We start from the raw sequence: 18,176 nt of genomic DNA, 5'->3' as shown, positions 1-18,176 counted from the left end.
ATTTCCACCTCTTTCCAGTTCCATACCTGCCACTGGCATCTTCTTTCTTGCACGTCGTCATACCTCTCATCTCCCCAACACAGCAAGAATTTCTTCCCCTTTCCCCTGTTCCCTTTAGTAAGACATTTGGATTCTTTGAAACAGTGACGTACATATATGTGAAAAATCATACAATGCTGCCACTTTTTTTTCCCATGACCTTGTGATTCAACAGACTAGCGGGCAATGAAGCAGTTATAAAAAAGAACAATCAGCAGAATGATGCTTAAATAACTTTCCCCAAGCTAAATCTTTTAAAGGTAATGCAGAAGCAACATGGGCATGAAAAAAAGAAATTTGCATTTTATGTGTCATTTCCTGAATAACCTATTCACGAGCTCAGACCTGCAGTCAGGATTTCATTGACCATGGTGTTGATTCTTTTTTTAGTAGTAAGTTCATTTGGAAATTTAGCCCAAAATATTTTAATATCCTCTTCTGCATAATTCTAAGTCCTGTTAATGAAAACTTAGTTTTCATTAGTTTCTGAGGTCATTTATGCAATTTTGGTTATACCAGGGCTTTTTCAAGGAATCTTGATGTCATTCTGTCAAATAGCACATTACTCCATTTTGTCTGATTACACAATTCTGTCTGCTTTCTTGATTTTATTAGCTGGTATCAAACACATTTGAAAAAATATGAAAATAAGTATTTTTCATCTCTGAGGTTTGTAACAGAGAAAATAGTCAGAGCCAGTAGCATCTCCCCTGGATTTTAGGAGAATGGTATTACCCTGCCTTTCTCTGAGAGATTGCTGGTTACCTTCTGTCAGTGAGCAACTGTCTCACTGCAAAGCAGAAGCACGATCTCATCTCTTTTGTCTGTGTTCAAGGCAATTACTTCTTAGAAAGTGGATTTTCTTCAGAATGACTATGTACAAGAGCAAACGCAGAAACCAAAGATGTAAGTAAATTGTAAAGTTTTTTTGATGTTCTTACAGAGGAGGGAAAATAAATCTCCAGTTTCATTGAAAACCATGCTTTACTTCACCCTGCTCTGGTTAAATAATACCAGGAAAGCAGAAGCAGTATTCCCTGCCAATTATCCCACTGCATCTGTATGTTAAGTGCATGAAAGAGCTTTAAAATAAAAAATTATCTCACTTGTTACTATGGAAACCCTCAGGAAGTGATTGCTTTATAATATCAACAAAGAAATAGAGATCAAATGTAAGTTTAGTTTCGAACAGCATCCTTTATTCAGGTCTTAATGACTGGCTAGCTGTAGCCTTTGGCTTGACAGGGCTGACTCGATTTCACTTGGTGGACTTTTGTTCGTGGTTTGCTTTAGGGAGCCAGTGATACCAGAACTTTAAGGACAGTTCTTCTATTTTCCTTCAACACAACTTTCAGAACAATTGACTAGTTTGCTTAAACCACAGAAACAGAAACTGGGGGGGAGGTAAGCATGCATTGTGTAAAGTTGTGTATTTAAGACACTACAGCTCCGAACATTCACTGGCTTCTAAATGCACGAGTTTCCAGCCAAGGATCTGTTTGACTTCTTAAATTGCTATGGCATCAGCCAGGGGAATATCAGAACCAATCTTGCCTCCTCCAGAACATTACAGAGAGGTGACTGAGGCAAATAAATACGAAGTGCTGTGGGTCAGGTCATGAAGTGTGTGTTACTGCAAGCAAATGAGGCAAGAGGCCAAGTTATAATTGGAGAGCATGTCTGAGGCTGAGAAAAAAGACATTCCTCTAAGAAAACTGCCATATAGGGACTGTGTGCTTTCAGAAAGAGAGGAGGAGGGTGAGAATATCAATTCAGATGAGAAGTTTGGACTTTATTTGGACAGGAACATTGTTACTGTTCAGAGTTGAAGGGATATATACAGCTATGTCACTGATCTCAGTTTCTAGTCCTTAGAGCTTTATCTGCTCAAGTGTCCTTCAGTTTTTTCTTGCCCAAAACAAATGAATGTGCTGCATGTAGAAAGTTTGCAGGACAGATCTCTATTCTAATCTCTGTAACAGAAATCAATCATCTGCTTCACATTCAAATGAAACAAATGATCACAAATTTTATTCCTGTAGCAGCAGTGAAAGAAAATTATTTATATACAGACAGATTATAATTAATCTAGTTCATTTTAACACAGTAATTATACTGTTATTACGTGAACTGGGATCTCTTTCTACAGTCAGCTGCATTCTTGCATTCTCTCCTGTTCAAGCCTGCCTATGGTCCACAATAACAAAATTTGTGACTGGGTAGCTGAGTTGTTAGGTTTTTTGTTGTAGGGATATAGTCATTCATGAAAACTGCATGAGATGCTTTTAAGAATGCTTTTATGAAGAGAACGTGCCTTCTTCCCCTTTCCCCTGCACCCCTGCTGACCCTGAGGACAATCTGTGATTTGTCAAGAGAAAAAAAAAAAAGAATGAAACATAATTAGAGTCAAATTTGTAATTATGAGGATGGTTGTTGCAACATTTTTTGTTTTAAAAACTGTCTCTAATTGTAAGATCCTAATCAACAAATATCTATATTAGATACCAATAGTGTATACATGGATGCTTCATTAAGACCTCTTAGCTAATTAGCAACTGTAAAAGTCTTAACAGATAAACAAAACAATTTGAGTAATTTTGATATTGTTCTTATTCATATTACTCAAAGCTTTTTTGATAGATAGATTTCATCTTAGCAATTGTTATTCTGAAACCTAAAGGATAATGGTAGCAGCTGCATTAAACAGTAGACAAGTACCACATTTTCTGTTCAGTACTTTTAACACACATTCTATTTCAAACTTGAAGGCATTTTTGGTGGCCCTTAATAAACAATAATAAAAGATATTTTGTATATAATTTGCCATATATGTAGGGTAAATCTTGGCTTTTATATCTCCTTGTTACCTCTCAACAAAAGTGAGCTTTGTGGCTTTTTCTTATTCATTGAAGTTCTGCTTCTAGATTTAGTAAATCCTGAACAATATTGTTAAGTATAGCTTTCTTAACCCATATTTTTCCTCTAATTTTCGAAGAAGAGTGTAAAGGCATTTTGTATTTAATTTAAAAGCACATCAGATTATTGAGGAGGATAGAAAAAAACAGAGACATGATGACCTTTTCCTAGCATAAAATACAAGGAATGCCAATTTCCAATTTCTGTCCCAGGTACAAAACTGTTGTTAGAGGAGTAGATGCAAAAAAATAGGTGTACTTACCTGTCTGCCTGAATGGGATAAAGGATCCCTAAATATTTTTTCAGCTGCAGCATCATACATAAGACTTCTAAATTCAAAACTAATCTTAATCTTTTGCTTTCATTGTACCTTTGGTTTTAATTCTAGTCAAAGTGGCACTCCTATTAAGTAGGTAACATGTTTTAATTATTCCAAACCAGGTTGTAACTAATGAGAATTAAAAATAAACATTACAGTAAAATGTGAACCTTGCATCACTACATAAAATAAAATCCAGATTAAGGCTATTTCTGTATGAGTGTTTGTGTGTACCTACCTACACATACATGCACAGTCTCCATGCAGATATTTGTCAGCACACCCAGATTTATAGCATGTTTTAATCTTAATTCAGGATGTAATCTAGCTGCTCAGCTGGATTATCATTTCTTTGCACAGACCTAATGACTGAATGAGGGGAAATCATCGTAAGAAATGCAATCTTCTAGACTCTTAAAATCTGGTAAACAGGTGTGGTAAAGTTTTTCTGAAATACAAGGGTTGCATCTTAGACTGACTTGCTTTGGGGCTGCAGCTGCTGAGGAGGATGGTCAGGTTCAGACTCGCAGGAGGTTGTAGTGCACATGTTGGTCTTCTCCACAGAGAGGCAGTCATTCACATTTCTGGAGCTGCCATGCCTTCAAGCATCCTCTCATGAAGCATGTAGCAGGTATGCTTTTTTCACTGGGATCTTTCTTATAGACTTCATTCTTATAGGAATCAAAGCAGGCTACTACCCTTGAAGACAATAACATTGGAAAAAATTGACTTAACTATAAACCAACTTTAATAAATTTATATTATCAGTATTATTATTATTTATTCACGGTTAATGTATCTTCACAACTTAGATCAGGAAAACCTTGTGGGGGGCTGTGTGTGAAAAGAATGAAAAGATGATCCTTAACAATTCTTCAGTCTAACACTGTGGATTTGACTCAGAAGAAATGCAACAGGAGAAAGAGACAGCAATGGCCAGTGTGGCAGGCAGCGCTGTGTTGAGGAAGGTGTGCGACACCCCAACAGAGATGGCAGAGCAATGCCTACAGTGCAGAGGCTGATGTGGGACTTCCCTGCTGCGCACCTGAACCGGGGGTCAGAAAGTTAAGGCAAAGACAGAAAGATTAAGGGGAAAAATAAGACTTATCTTTTACTTTCTTCAGCTTCTTGGTTTTGGTGCTTCGTGGGATCTCTTATGCATGTCAGCAATGACAATCAGAGCACAATAGCAGCCGAGGCAAAGACCAGTGATTTTTGAATATTAGGAACCATTGATAAAGTCAATGGTTATTGTAAGTGCAGCTTCAGATCCTGTCCCTTTCCAAGTGGCTTATTCCAAAGCACCGATCCCAAACTGGTTTATGACAATATGAAGAACCCTGTCAACATCGAATGGCCTTGAAATTGTGCTCCAAATGCATTAATGACTTCTGCCATGGCTTGGCTACAAACTCCATGTAAAATATGTGTTTCCATTGCATATTACAATTTGTTTAGGTGGAATAATCTTTGCTATTTTTTATGCTGACATGATGTGAACAGTAATTTTTTAAAGTCTAATCCAGATCTTGTGGAGATTCTGTTTATTTTAAAAACAACAGATTATCAGTTGTATTTCAGGACCTTTTTTTAAATACTAACAAGAGGGGAGACATCATACTTCCTTCTGTTGTGCAGATTTCTTAATTTCTCTCTCCTTGTAGGAGATACATCACGACTTTACCTGTAATTGTGAAATGGATTATGATTCTTTGCCCTCAGTCCTCACTTTTGTTTGTCCAGTCCTAGATTTCCTTGTGTTCAGAGTGCTGTAGAAAGTAGCATGTGCATTTATTAAAGGGTTAAATAACATAGCAAAATGGAAGTAAAATAAATTTTTACAAAAGTTATGTAGGTAGCTGCTGCAATGTAGAATGCATGTGGTGGTCACAGAAGGTCACAATGTTTTGGGGTTAAATTAGTGCAGTATTTAGAGATGTGCTGTCCACAAGTGTCACCTGATGTATGTTTTTCAAGTATCGTCTTGCTGGAGACAGAATTTTGTGTATGCTGATAACATCTGGTAAGAAATACTGTGAAATTCCAGTTCGAAGGAGCTTTTTGTCCTACCAGCATTCTTTGATCTATTGCATTGCCTGCTGTATTTTCTTTTATTGATAAGGTCCCACTTGGCATCTCTTCATCATGGATTTGCTGTTCTCATCTTCTTTCTCAACTTTTACAGATAGCATAATTGCTTTCAGCCTTAAAAAATAGAGTTGGCATCTGTTGAGTCTTGTTATACTACAGTTTGATCAGCCCATAATTACTTCCATCTTCTGTTTGCCTCTTAGGGCAATAAAGAGCCCGCAGTATGGAGGCTGCTCCCGCTCAAAGAAAATAGCAGCCTTGAATACAGTGTATTGTGCTAGGAGTTAAAGTGACTGGAAAACCCAATCTCACTGGGGAAAACAAGTGTAGTTACTGACCCAGATACATATAAGAAAACTCTGTCCCTTTCCTTAAAACATCAGAGACACAGACAACAAGGGAATATCTCTTCAGCATGATACAGAGACAGCTTTCTTCATGTAAAGCTCTCCTGGAACAGCCCCAGGATATTCCTATTGCTGCGTACCTTTTGAGGAAGTAGAGTTCACCACAATTAAGTGTATCAGTAATGAGGCTGAGCAAGAAGACACTCATGACTTGCAGGAGTGAAAATGTCACTGAATATTCATATCGCATGAATAACATCTTTATATGAAAAAAAATATAATTGCTACTAAACAAGTCAGGGGCTGCAGCAATAGAAACACTTTTCTCATAGCTTTGAAGGGAATTTATTGTGACCTGAGAAGGACGGATTTTTTGAAATTTTTCATTTCCCAATGTTGCTAAACATTAAAACTTAGGACATATGTCCCTCAGTGAAGCATTCACGGTAAATAAGCTAGAATTTTTTCTTTGACGCTTTTTCAAGTGTCTGTATAGACTTCTGAAGCAGACATGTATTTTTCTGTTTCTAGACTGTGCAAGTAAATTAAAACTATTGAAAGATAACTATTTCAAAAAGCATCTTGTGAAGGTTTAGTAGTTTGACCAAACCCTACATGCGTAACTCACGTGATGCTCCCCACTGCTCGGTGGGAGTCTGCCTCAGGAAGAAAAGTGAAATTTTTGTCCCTGTAGAGTAAATTCTGGGAGGAAGTACTAAAAGGAGGAGGAAAGTCTGGGTAATCAAGAATTTACAATGTCTATCTTGTAAAGGAGAAAGGAATAAATAGTGCAAGTACACATTCAGAAGCGACTTGTATAAAAATTGTCTGAGAGCAGAAATCAGAACACCTGAAATGCAAGTGGAGAACATAACAGAGAAATCCAGCCAGTGGGTTTTACGAAGGAGAAATTTAGGGCAGCAAAAATCCCATAATAATAGCTTTGGTTTCATTAAAAATACTATGGTTTTAACTTTGGGAAAGGTTTCTTTATTTTGTATAAGTAAGTTATTAGAATAGTGGACAATATATAACATTTCAATCAAAAGAATAATTGGAAAGCTAGGAGCTCTCATAAAAATACATCAGCTATTGTTAAGGATCATAAAAAGGGAATTATTATAAGAGATGAGCGTATGCAAAACACGTAATTTGGATTATGTGATTTGAAGTGTATAAGGGGAATTATCAAATGAATGTACCACATCATTGAAAGTTTGTATTTGAAAAGTCATTGAAAACTAAGAAGTTATCAGAAATATAAATGTAATACTGGTTTTCACGCATGCATACAATTCCAATTCTCAGCCCTGCTCAGGCTGGCAGCAAATGTTGCTATGTTCATCAATAACAAAATTTATCATTAATGAAAAACCACTTACTGTGTGTTCGTTATTCTCCTACAAGAAATCAAACCTTACAAGTTCTGGACTGCACTCCTGTAATGATATGACATCTGGGAAAACCAATAATAGTTTTAAAAAGTGAAGTGTATTAAAATAACAATCAACAGATTAAAGATAACCATAGTCTAAAGCAACCTATATAGAAAGACAATTCTGGTTCTTAAATAGAGAAAACACAAATCCAATCCTAAAGTTCAATGACTGCAGGTTAAGATCTACATTTCTTGAGTGTGATCAGTCATAAAAATAATGTAATAGAAGTACTTGCAATTTCTCCTCTCCATCACTTTGATTTTTAATCCAGACTGCCCAACTATTTTAAAAAGTCTCTTTTAAACATGTACTGTGCACCTGATTACAAAGTGTCTACTCAAACCTTACAGTATATATGCAACTTGAAAAGAGTATTATTGTCATAAAACCTATAAAACCTGTAAATTTTTTTAAACCTTAAAGACGCTCCAGCCTTCCTCTGTTAAAATTCTATACACTGCTTTAGCAGTGCCATCTACCTGTCTACTCAGAAAAAGAAGAAAAAATCTTTGAGAGGTTCAGAACACAAAGAATCTGTTCTCTTAAGGGAAAATCTGCTGGTGCTTATTTTCACATAAAGTGAAAACTTTTTGAAAAAGAAAGACTTGCATGACTGCATATGTAAGCAGTACAAGACCTGATTTTAAGCACTCTTTTTTTTTGTTTCATAGCTGGCCTGATTTTTTTCTGTTCCCTTTCATGTACTTTCGCTGTACGAACAGAGCAGCCAAGAACACCTTCATTCTACCTCCAGTATATATACTTCAGACAAAACATGTAACTCTGCCTCTTTCCATAACCAAAACCACCAACACGCTGAAATTCAAGTCTTTCTGATATGTGCAACCTTTTCTCAACAAATCACTGAAATTTTTTTTTACAAATTTAAACATACAAAATTAAAAAAGCAGAGGACTTCTAGTAAGTGTTTCAGTGACGTACCTCCAGCTTTAACCAGTGATAAGACCAAGCACAGCATGTGCATATTGACTACTTCACTAGGAAAAAAAATCATAAAGTTTTTGAAAAAACACTTCAAGTCTCTCAAATTATTACACAAAATCTGATAATTCATTAAAAGGATATTTACACATTGTGAAGCATCAGTCAATACCTAAAAGCTACATGAAGTCCAGCATTTTTTCAGAGGTTCTATCTTTGAGCCTCTTAGACTGTAAAATCCAGAAACATACCTGGATGTTACTTTGGAAATATTCTCCCTCCCTCCCTGTACACAGTCCAGAAGGGACAGGCATCTCAGGTACTTTAAAGTGATGTTACAATGAAGACTGTGAGCACATATGACCAACACTTAGACTCCAGTTCCTACCTACAGAGCGTTCAGCATCACATTTTTAGTTTTGAAGAGCTCACATTTTTGGCCTTAATTTATTTTGTCCCCTGTTCCACCTCATTTCTTTTGTTTTTTTTTCAGTGATTAGTGTGTTAAACATTCTGAAAAATAGGCTGTGATGTCAGTTTATGTTGTGGATTATGGTTACAGATTTTTCTGCCACTGCTTAAAATTAAGGTGGCATCTCTTCCTCACTGTGCTTTGCGGAAGCCTGCAGTGTTCTCTAGAAACTAGTCTGTTTTTTTCTTGAAATTGCCACCAGATAAAATCTGCTTAGGACTGCTTTTCACAATAAAACATACAAATAAATAAATAAATAAATAATACATATTGTAATAGAAGTCTTCTTTTGACCCTTGTCTGTTAGAAAATGCTTTAGAAAATCATCCAGCTGTAATTCTTTAAACAGAACATCAATTTTTCCCCAAATTGCTGGTATCTGTCTTATTAATAGTTTCCAAAGGCAATTCTATTGCAAATTTTGATTCACCTCCAGATCTGTCATAAAGCTGGGCCTAGGTGTGACCTTCTAGCTTGGTTTTACTGCTTGTATTCAGATATTATATCCTTCGGACTCAGTGAAGGTTTTGCACAGCTATTTGCAACACTTCGGTTTTGCTATATTATTATGGTGTTACTGCAGGGCAACGTGTGCTATCAGCACAGAACTGAACATGCTGGAGAGTCTCAACACTCAGCAGTGTTGTTTATTATTCTGAAAATGGTCTTTCCATTTTTTGACCTATCTTTTTTTAAAGGGAAGATTTTTTTGTAAACTTACTGTCTGTCATTTAAAAAATAAAAAAAAAATCAGGGAGAGAGTGCTAAGGTAAGGGAGGTACCTTCCTGCTTGCCTTCAGTGGCTAAACTAAAAGCCAAAGAAAATCTCAGGGATTTAGTACTGTTCACTTGCAAAATGGGGTTCTTATCCTGAGAAACAGAAACATACATTATGATTGTTGATTTGATTGGCCTTCCCACTGCGTGTCATTTTACATCTTCCATTTAACATATTTGATCAGGATTAAGTCTTACAAATGTGGACTCATGCCAGTACAGATCTAGCTCTAGCAATTTTTTCCTTACTCTGACATTCCCTAAAATTAAAATAGTTTTCAAGCATTAAAATATGTTTGCGCACAAGTCCCTTTCATGAGAGTAGAAAATCTGTCGAGCTTTTTGCCGTTGTCCTTACATTCTTGGTACTCACTGATCAGTTTTCTAGGAAGAACATTCTACAGTTTCACAGTCCCCGGTAACACTTATTTTGATATATAAGTAACCTGTGACATATCACACATACTGCATGGCACTTAACAGTGATGAGCCAGTGCAGATGCCACAAGTAGGAAAGAAAACTTTTTTTAAAGTAGGTTCATTAGTGAATAGCTAGAGGCATGCAATGAGCAGATAACATAGAGCCACCAGTGCTTTATGTAAGAGTTTGAGAGTAATTGCCCACAGGCAATGATTTGTCACTTTTTACAAAATCTGGGATAAAAAGCTTTCTGAGCATGTTTGCCGAAATTATTGTATATGTTATAGAAATTCTGCGTGAATTTTTAGTAATTCTTGATTGACGTAGACAAGCTGTTATAAACAGTAATGTTCAAAATTAACCTACTTAGTTTCTTTTTGATCTCTGTCAAAAATAAAATATTTTCCTGCTGTTCACACACATTTTGCTTATACTTAACCAAAAAATCCCAGACAATAAATTATTTCTAGCCTTCAGAGGTATAAATATAAACATATGTGCTTCTATGAAGTATGCCCTACATGTGAGAATAATCCCTTCAGGAATTAACTGGAAAATTGAAACTAACATTGTGATACCAATGTTAGCAAGGTTTTGCAAGTAAACTCAAAATCTTTTATATTCCCTTCTATAAGTTTGATTTATGCTTTGACCATGGTCTTTTTAAAAAATGAGGAAGGAGAATATCTCATGAAATGCAGGTTCTATTTGATGGACCTGCACATGAATGCTGCATGAATTTCCACACTGCAGATATTTGTGTGGTCACCATGAAATCTGATTTCTTTCGTCCTTTTCATAAAAATATATTAACGTGCATATTCACGTCTTGTTTCTACCTTTGCTGAATATATATGCCCATTTGTACATTAGCTCAGAATGCTTAGTAGAATTTATTTTTCAAAATATTTTATTAGCAAAAAATGCTGTTAATAATGTTACACAACATGTTGACATGTGAATTTAAAACCTACTTCCACAGAATATACTGTACTTATTCAAACAGTAGAGATCAGCTATAGAATTATCTGTATTTTAATATATAGTCAGCTGCTGTCCACAGATCCTGTTAGCTCAAAACAGGCAACTTGAAGCATGTAAGCTGTCAACATAAAGATTTTACTTTCAAAAGAAGTTGTAAGTATACAAACAGAAAAGTAGATGAATGGCGGGGGGGGGGGGAGGTGGAATCATCCATATAACTGGCTAACAATTTTTGCACAGGTTTACATTTCCCTTATGTAACATTCTTCCTGCCAGGAATTTATAACCCAGGAACATGATGAACAAGTGCTGTATATTGAGAGTTTAAAATTAAAGGCAAGTGGCTGATATATATCATTCTCCATTATAGTTCCTTCCTCACTCATTTAATGCAGTTAAAAACCAGAGATATTCCGTGCGTAGTCAGGTTGCGTGTAACGGATATACGCTTTTGTGCCTGTCTGCAGAATTTAGGACATGCATCAGAGAGAAGAAAGGAAAACTCTCCAGTGACAATTTGCCAGCTAATCTCTGATGAAAGTCAGTTCCAGCAAGCAGACTCTTAACAGCATTTTGTGCCTTTGGGAATCTACTTCAGGTGTTCTTTTTGTTTTATTGGTTACTTTTATATGAATCTGAAGTTTTGGTCATGCAATACTGAAATCAATGGCAAAATTCACATTGTCTGAAATAGCGTTGAATCAAGGCTTTATTGCTTAGAAAAGAGTGTTAATAATGCTCTCCTACACACTGTGTTCACAGAAAACAGCCATGTAACATGTCCTAGGAGCCCTTCCTTTGGAGTTTAACTCCAATTTGAAGGAAATGTCTTACAAGTCGATATCTGTTTATTCTGTTTCTTCAGCTGCTTCGTCAGAGCATCTGTCGAAATTGCCTTAAAAATGTCCAATATACTACATATGCTGTAGTGGTTTGCTGAGAAAAATTAATACAAACAGCTAGTGTTGCTACATGCAAGCTACCAGACAGCCATTAAACATTAAGGTTTTGGGGTTATTAAAGACCTAGAAGTTGTACCATCAAAATGTACTTTAGCCTTCCAGGTAATCTGTTTTTCCTTACCTGTAAATTTTTATAAAGTTCAGGATCTACTTTGTATGCAAACAATCTTCCAGGTTATTATTATTCATATATGTAGACATAAATACACACTAAGCCAGCATTGAAACTGATGTCTGAAGTCATTTCTCCCAAGGACCTAGGATAGGTAAGCGCATGATGGTCCCATCCAACTCCATACTCAGGTTTTCCTCTGTGTAGAGCAGAATCTAGGAATGCGTAAAAGTGAGGAAGTTGCTGGAGCTCTCCCCGGCAGGGAGTTGGCAAGAAAGCAACTACATCTTATGCTCAAAAGCACACCTAGATCCTTTAATTTAGTCCATGTAACTATCTTGTCATGGACAGCAGCAGAAGCCAAGTTGCATTTACATAGTTGGCAGACAACTTATTTCATTGCAAAAAACTATTACTAAAATAGTATATTACGAGATACAATATTTTAGGCAGTCCTTCTTGGGAAATTATGTAGTCAGGCCTTAAGAATGTACTGTACAAAAGACAGATGCTTTTTAAGAGACATGGGTTGCTGCTGAACTTTAGCTGAATCTTCAAAAATCTGTCCCCCAGTTTGGTCTCTTTTCACCTAATAGAGGTAAAAGAAACTTGGCAAGTCATTTTTGTGTGTCTTTTATCAGATTGGCATTAAAAAGCAGAAGAAAAGCATGTGTGTGTATTTTCATTCTCTCAGTTCTGAAAAGCCATCACCCAAAGCAGTTTAAAATACATTTAGTAAGGGAAAAAGAAAGATTTTTTTTTAATAAACACGTATTTGGCTGTGCTTCAAGCAAATGCAAATTAAACAGACAATTTATAATCCCTGCCATAAGAGCTTTTTTTAAAGGAAGCTATAACCCATTCTGAATACATTCATACTGCTGACTGTTACATTACAAATTTTCTAAACATAAATTATTCAGAAACATTAGGACATTAATGTAATTTAACACTTCACGTGACAGTGCATGAACATGGTGCTCTGGGCTCTAAAATATATGAGATAAGAACAAAAAGCTTTATGACAGAGTTCATGCCTATACTGAAGTTCAAAGGATTTAATACAATCTGATCCAGGTGATGTTTTTTAAAAAGAATATTCAGGGGTCTTTTGATGGAGATGCTAGGGTCAAATGGCACTAGCAATCTTTCTTTCCATTAATGTTGTCTTGTCAGAGTCAGTGTGATATCGAAGTATTTGTCCAATGATGAATGAAAGTTCTAGAAATTAGAGAAATTCTTATGCTTTCCTTGCTAACTTGTTAAAAATAAGACCAGTAATAACAACAAAGCTCATTGAAATGTTCTGTAGAAAGGCTCACTGTTGTAGGCTACATAAATAGAATACCATCCAAAGCTGCGATCTTTGGGCTTGACTCTAAACTCTTCATGATCAAAGGTAACGATAGAACAAGCTGATTAAAGATCAGCCTTAAAACCAGAGGAAGCCTTGTCCCAGATCCCTCCCATTGAATTGCATCATTCACAACTTTTCTGTAACTCCATTTATATATAGGGCACATACCTCAAATGTACTTTTATTTTACTCTCTTAGTAACAATCTGTTTCTATTTATGCTACTTTAACAAAGCAACTACTTGTCACTTATTTCTTCAAAACTATTCTGTATAATTAAGTGCTGTTTGATCTTTTATGCATTAATTTACATTTCTCGTTATGTGTCTTATGAGAAGTCAGGTGGAGGGAAAAAGAGAGAATGGTGGAGAAGAGAGGAAATGGAGTTTAGTTCCATTCTGTACTGAAAGCATTGTGCTACTGTGTATAGAAACTTGCATTTTGGAGAAGCAACAGTTTCCCTCTTGACTCTGTGAAAACAAAGTTGAATCCAGTCTTGGAAATGGAAATATCATCCCTGTTTTTTCCTTGGAAGGAGATCGCACGCTTGCAGCTATATCAGTGACCTTAGAGGGAGGAGTTGGAGGTAATCTGCATGGTGACCTCTTTTTTTTCTCTGTACGTGGCAAAAAAATTTCACAAAAATGGAACAGCACAAGTTGACTTAATGAAAAATTATAAATCTACCTTACTTCTGCTGCATTCCTCTTCAGCTCGCAGCTCTACCTGCAAGGACAAGGGATTCTCTATCTGAACTATAGCTCAAACGGCTGGGAACTCAGCAGGTTGCAATGAACCCAGAAATACTAAAGATCGCTGTATCTCCTATATGTCTTTCATTAATTTTAATTAATTTCCCCAGTGGAATGATTTCAAAGCTACTTCAGTAATTCAGGTGATATTTATAAGGCCTAAGAAAGTTGTACTCTGAAGGGATTCATTAATTATGGAGCATAACTTCATTAGTTTTCTCCTGATGTGCAATCAACCTGCTATTTATCATGCCTTTAACTTTATGGCATGTTAGGCTGCTACAGAGTCTTAAATAGTGTGTCTCTAATTAATGCACCCTGATTTCGTCAACATACGTGAGTTACTCTTTCTGGCACCTTTCTTTCATTTATCAGTGCAAGGATATTGTTCAGGTGTGGTACATAACAAGCATTATTTTTTTTCCCTGGACACATGAGTCATAGCCTTATCTTGTGATGTATAACTACTGGCAAGGTCCTTAAATAAAAAATGAGATTGCAGTCCCATGACAAAAGACCAACCAAGAATACATACAGGTCACACCAGTTTCATTTCCACAGCTGTATAAATTTGATTTGCCACAAAGCTGGTTAATTATTTTGATACTTGAATCAGTCTATTCAAGAAAGTAGAGAGTATTAAACAAGGACATTGATAAGCTTGTGATGTGCCTGTGTGAAAGAATAATTAGCTTCATGCATGTTTTAATCAAAATGAATTCATGTGGCCTTTGCCAGATATTAATTCTGCTCACACACAGAAGAAACGTGTTTCTTAAAAAAATTTAATTTTAAACTCCTTTAAGAAAAATAATTTTGTTTTTTACCATGATCCTGATAAGTGTTGCTATTAAGTTTCTCACTGAAAGGTAACTGAGTCCCCTGGATTTAGGAACACAAATCTCTGTGAGAGATTTTAAAACTGTCAGGCCCTAGATACCTATGGAGAAGTCCATGAGTGTCACCAAAGGTCGTGTGCTAAACCCGTTAGCATCAGCCAAAAAAGCAACAGATTAATCTAGATGATAAACAATCCATGTAAACACAGCTTAATCCTCCTCTGCTTGTAAAAATGGTCATAGGTAATATTCTTAATCTTTTAAAAATGTTAAGTATGAAATCGCTGCACCTTATTGGAGGCATACCCTGAAATCTGTACACAGGTGCTTCGTGTGAAACTGGTTAACATCAAACTAGGCAGTTCAACAAACTGACACCTCAGAGGTTAGATGCAAAAGAATTTTGAGAAGAACCATTGTCGATTATGAAAAAAATTGGTTCTAGACCTCCAAAAAGTTGTTCAAAATTGTAGATTTTTTAAAATCAAAATGCACACTTCATGTTCATACAAAATAAGATCAGAAATGTTCTTTTTGTTGTATACATCTTTAAATGAATGAAGGTATATATAGATCTATGTATCCATGTTTTGTGGTTGATTTATTATCCAGTTTCTGCAATTTCTAGTTACACTGACTGGTACAAAATCCTGTGAATATATTAATCCCTCTGTATCAGAACTAAGCTGATTGATAGCTGGGGCTTAAGAAGATATCCCCTTTGTAGCAGGTATGTGCTGACAGTATTTATCATCAGAATCCCCATGCAAGATGTTTTTGTCACGGGCCATGTGCTTCCAGGGTAATGCAATTTTTCCCATTTGGACATAGCCACCTATGATAAACACACCCCGCACAGGAGACAAAATCCTCTGTCAGATCTGCAAGCGGATATGCTCAGATGCTCTTTCTGAACAAATACTCTCCCTCTCTGGAGTTCCAGTGAAGTTTTGAGGACAGAAATTTTTCTGGGGCATGCTGACCTTTTCCATGGGAAGTTCGTCTGAGGTAAAGGAGTCTCCATTTCAGAAGTGTTTACCAGTTCACCAGTGTTTACAGATGGGTGCTCTGGGTCAGCTACAAATTTAAGCAGAGAGGGTGTAGAAGAAGAGGCAAGGAATTTGCTGTGTATCCGTCCTTGGATTTGGAAGACAATTTGATTCCTCCTCTGAGAACCTCATTGCACTGTTAGGAAGTATTAGATCTACTGAAGAGGAAGGAGAAGCATGAGAAAGTAAGACCTACACATCACATCAAAACTCAGATGCGAGAGGGGGGAGTGTTGTTCTCAGTTCACAGGTGGGAGTTAACAGCAGCTCCCCTATATCCCACAGATCACAGTTCTTTTCCCCTGAGCTCTGCCTTTAGTCAGTGCTGTGTTGATGGTTTCAGAAGCTCCTTTTGACTTGCTTAATCCTACCAGCAGAGATCCAAATCACTTGGAAATAACACAGTCATTACATTAGTCATACATCTTGACACCAGCATGGGATTCAAACTATGCAAAAGCTTTTTCCTGTCTGTACCATACAATTGTTATTTCCATGATCAGAAGGCAGATATCTCATTTAGCATAGCAACTTGTACTGAGAGATAAAAATGCAACATTTCTAATTAATTACCAGGCTATAAATTTGAAATTAGATATAACTAGTTTTGACAAATAAATTAACATGATGCGCCTTTCTTCAGGTTATTTACATTAGAAAGGTAGATTGCTGCAAATTGGTTGCCAACCTCTTCAGTTACAGTGACTACAAAACCAAGTTTTCCTGAGGGCAGAGTCTATCAACAGAATATTTTTATGTGGTTTCAAATTTCTGCCAGCCAACACTTCATACAGTTGATTTGTTTTGGATTTTTATCAGGATCATGATTTTGCAACCATGATGAATTCTTGCTGCTTCTTTATTTTTTTTTCTTATTTTAATATTTCATTAGAATAAGTTCAAGAAAAAAATTACAAATATTTACTTTTATTATGTTATTTGCAAATGGCAGTACTGAAGACAGGTACAGGAGCAGTAATACTCTAAGTGACTTATGGGTTTTGAAAATAGCGTATATTTTTAGTATGTAAGCATAACAAGCTTATATTATTCATAACAAATGTATTTCAATGATTGCCCTTTGTAAACAGTGAGAGCTCTGTGTAATACAATGGCTAAAAGGCTGATTCCTTCCATTGCTATAGCTAGTTTTGGATTAACCTGAATACATAGTCTTTTTATGATTTAAAATTTTAGCAATAAATGACAGTTTGGATCCTTTAAACTTGTTATTTATACTCTGACATTAATTTCTGCTGTTAACAGAATATGCAAGCAATACATACTAGAGAAGAGAACTCACTAGTCAAAGCCTTTTATAAGGACAGTCTTGACTGTCCAAGTCTGTTGGCTCCTTCTTTCCTGAGAGAGACGGTTTCTGGCAACATGCGCAAAATTGCCTAATTCCACAGCTATGGTCAGGAATTCAGGGATGCAGAGATTAAAAAACAAGTTAAGATAAAATAAGTGGTATAAATAAGACACCTGTTTTTAAATTGTTATTGCTAAGATCAGTTGATTCTATTTGCATTTTTTGGAAAAAGTAAATAATCCCTTTACCAAGTAGGATCACAACTTCTTTTCCTCTGATTCAGGAGGTCTGTCGAAACCACGGTCTTTGAGTTTGCATGTGCTATGCCCTATTTCTTGTTTTATTTTTCTCATTCCAATTTCCTTCTCACTCAGCTTCACCTTGTATGGTAAACACACAAAAGAATTATCATCCTCTCAGTCAAGGTAGTGTCAACATTACAACCATGTTACAGCTGATCTAAGGTATCTTAAATGTATCTGGGTATCCTCTGCCCTCTGTAGAAGATCAGTTGTCATCTCTTTAATTAAATATCCCCGCAAAGACTGATTAGGTCCAGCCTTCCCTTGCTTCCTTGTCAAAACTTCCTATTTTATGTACTGTGACCTTATTTTTTAGAAATTATAAATTCTTTCAAAAATAGCCAGAGCACTTCTTTATTCCAAACTTACGTACTTTGCTGGTGGTCTTATTGGTGACAGATGAAGGTAAGTGTTCACTGTGATGAACCTGTTTTCAGAGAAACAAGAGACATGATTTTCCTATATCATCTTAACACTGTTTTTCTTTATATTGAATAGGAATCAGAGATAGACATAAATCTGCTACATTCATAACCAGTGAAATATGCACTAAGGCAGGTACTAAGCATGAGAAAATTAATTAACATGTAAAGATTTTTCAAGTAAAATTGAAAAAAAAAAACACAGGTCCAGATAGCAATTTATATCTTATAATTGTTATGTACAAAGTAAAATATGCAATTATTTGATATATTTATGAAACTACTTTGAAATCTTAGTATCTTCAGTAGTGACATATCCAAGA

At 36.0% G+C, this 18,176-nt stretch overlaps 1 protein-coding gene across 7 annotated transcripts in view; it reads left to right on the top strand.

The window, feature by feature from the left end:
• The window catches only part of RALYL (RALY RNA binding protein like), a 418,321-nt gene that overhangs the window by 298,747 nt on the left and 101,398 nt on the right, over positions 1-18,176 (top strand). Inside the window, exon 1 of one of the 7 annotated variants that reach the window (XM_009945597.2) lies at positions 811-945. The exons of the other annotated variants lie outside the window; for them this stretch is intronic. Coding sequence (XP_009943899.1) covers positions 909-945 — 37 coding nt within the window. The 5' untranslated portion in view covers positions 811-908. Of the gene's footprint in view, positions 1-810; positions 946-18,176 lie in introns of those variants that run through there. 7 annotated transcript variants of the gene reach the window in all.

Source organism: Opisthocomus hoazin, chromosome 3, assembly GCF_030867145.1.
Source record: "Opisthocomus hoazin isolate bOpiHoa1 chromosome 3, bOpiHoa1.hap1, whole genome shotgun sequence".
NCBI classification, from domain to species: Eukaryota; Metazoa; Chordata; class Aves; order Opisthocomiformes; family Opisthocomidae; genus Opisthocomus; species Opisthocomus hoazin.
The sequence above is the reverse complement of the archived record's forward strand: the minus strand, read 5'-3'. Positions and strand labels throughout refer to the sequence as shown.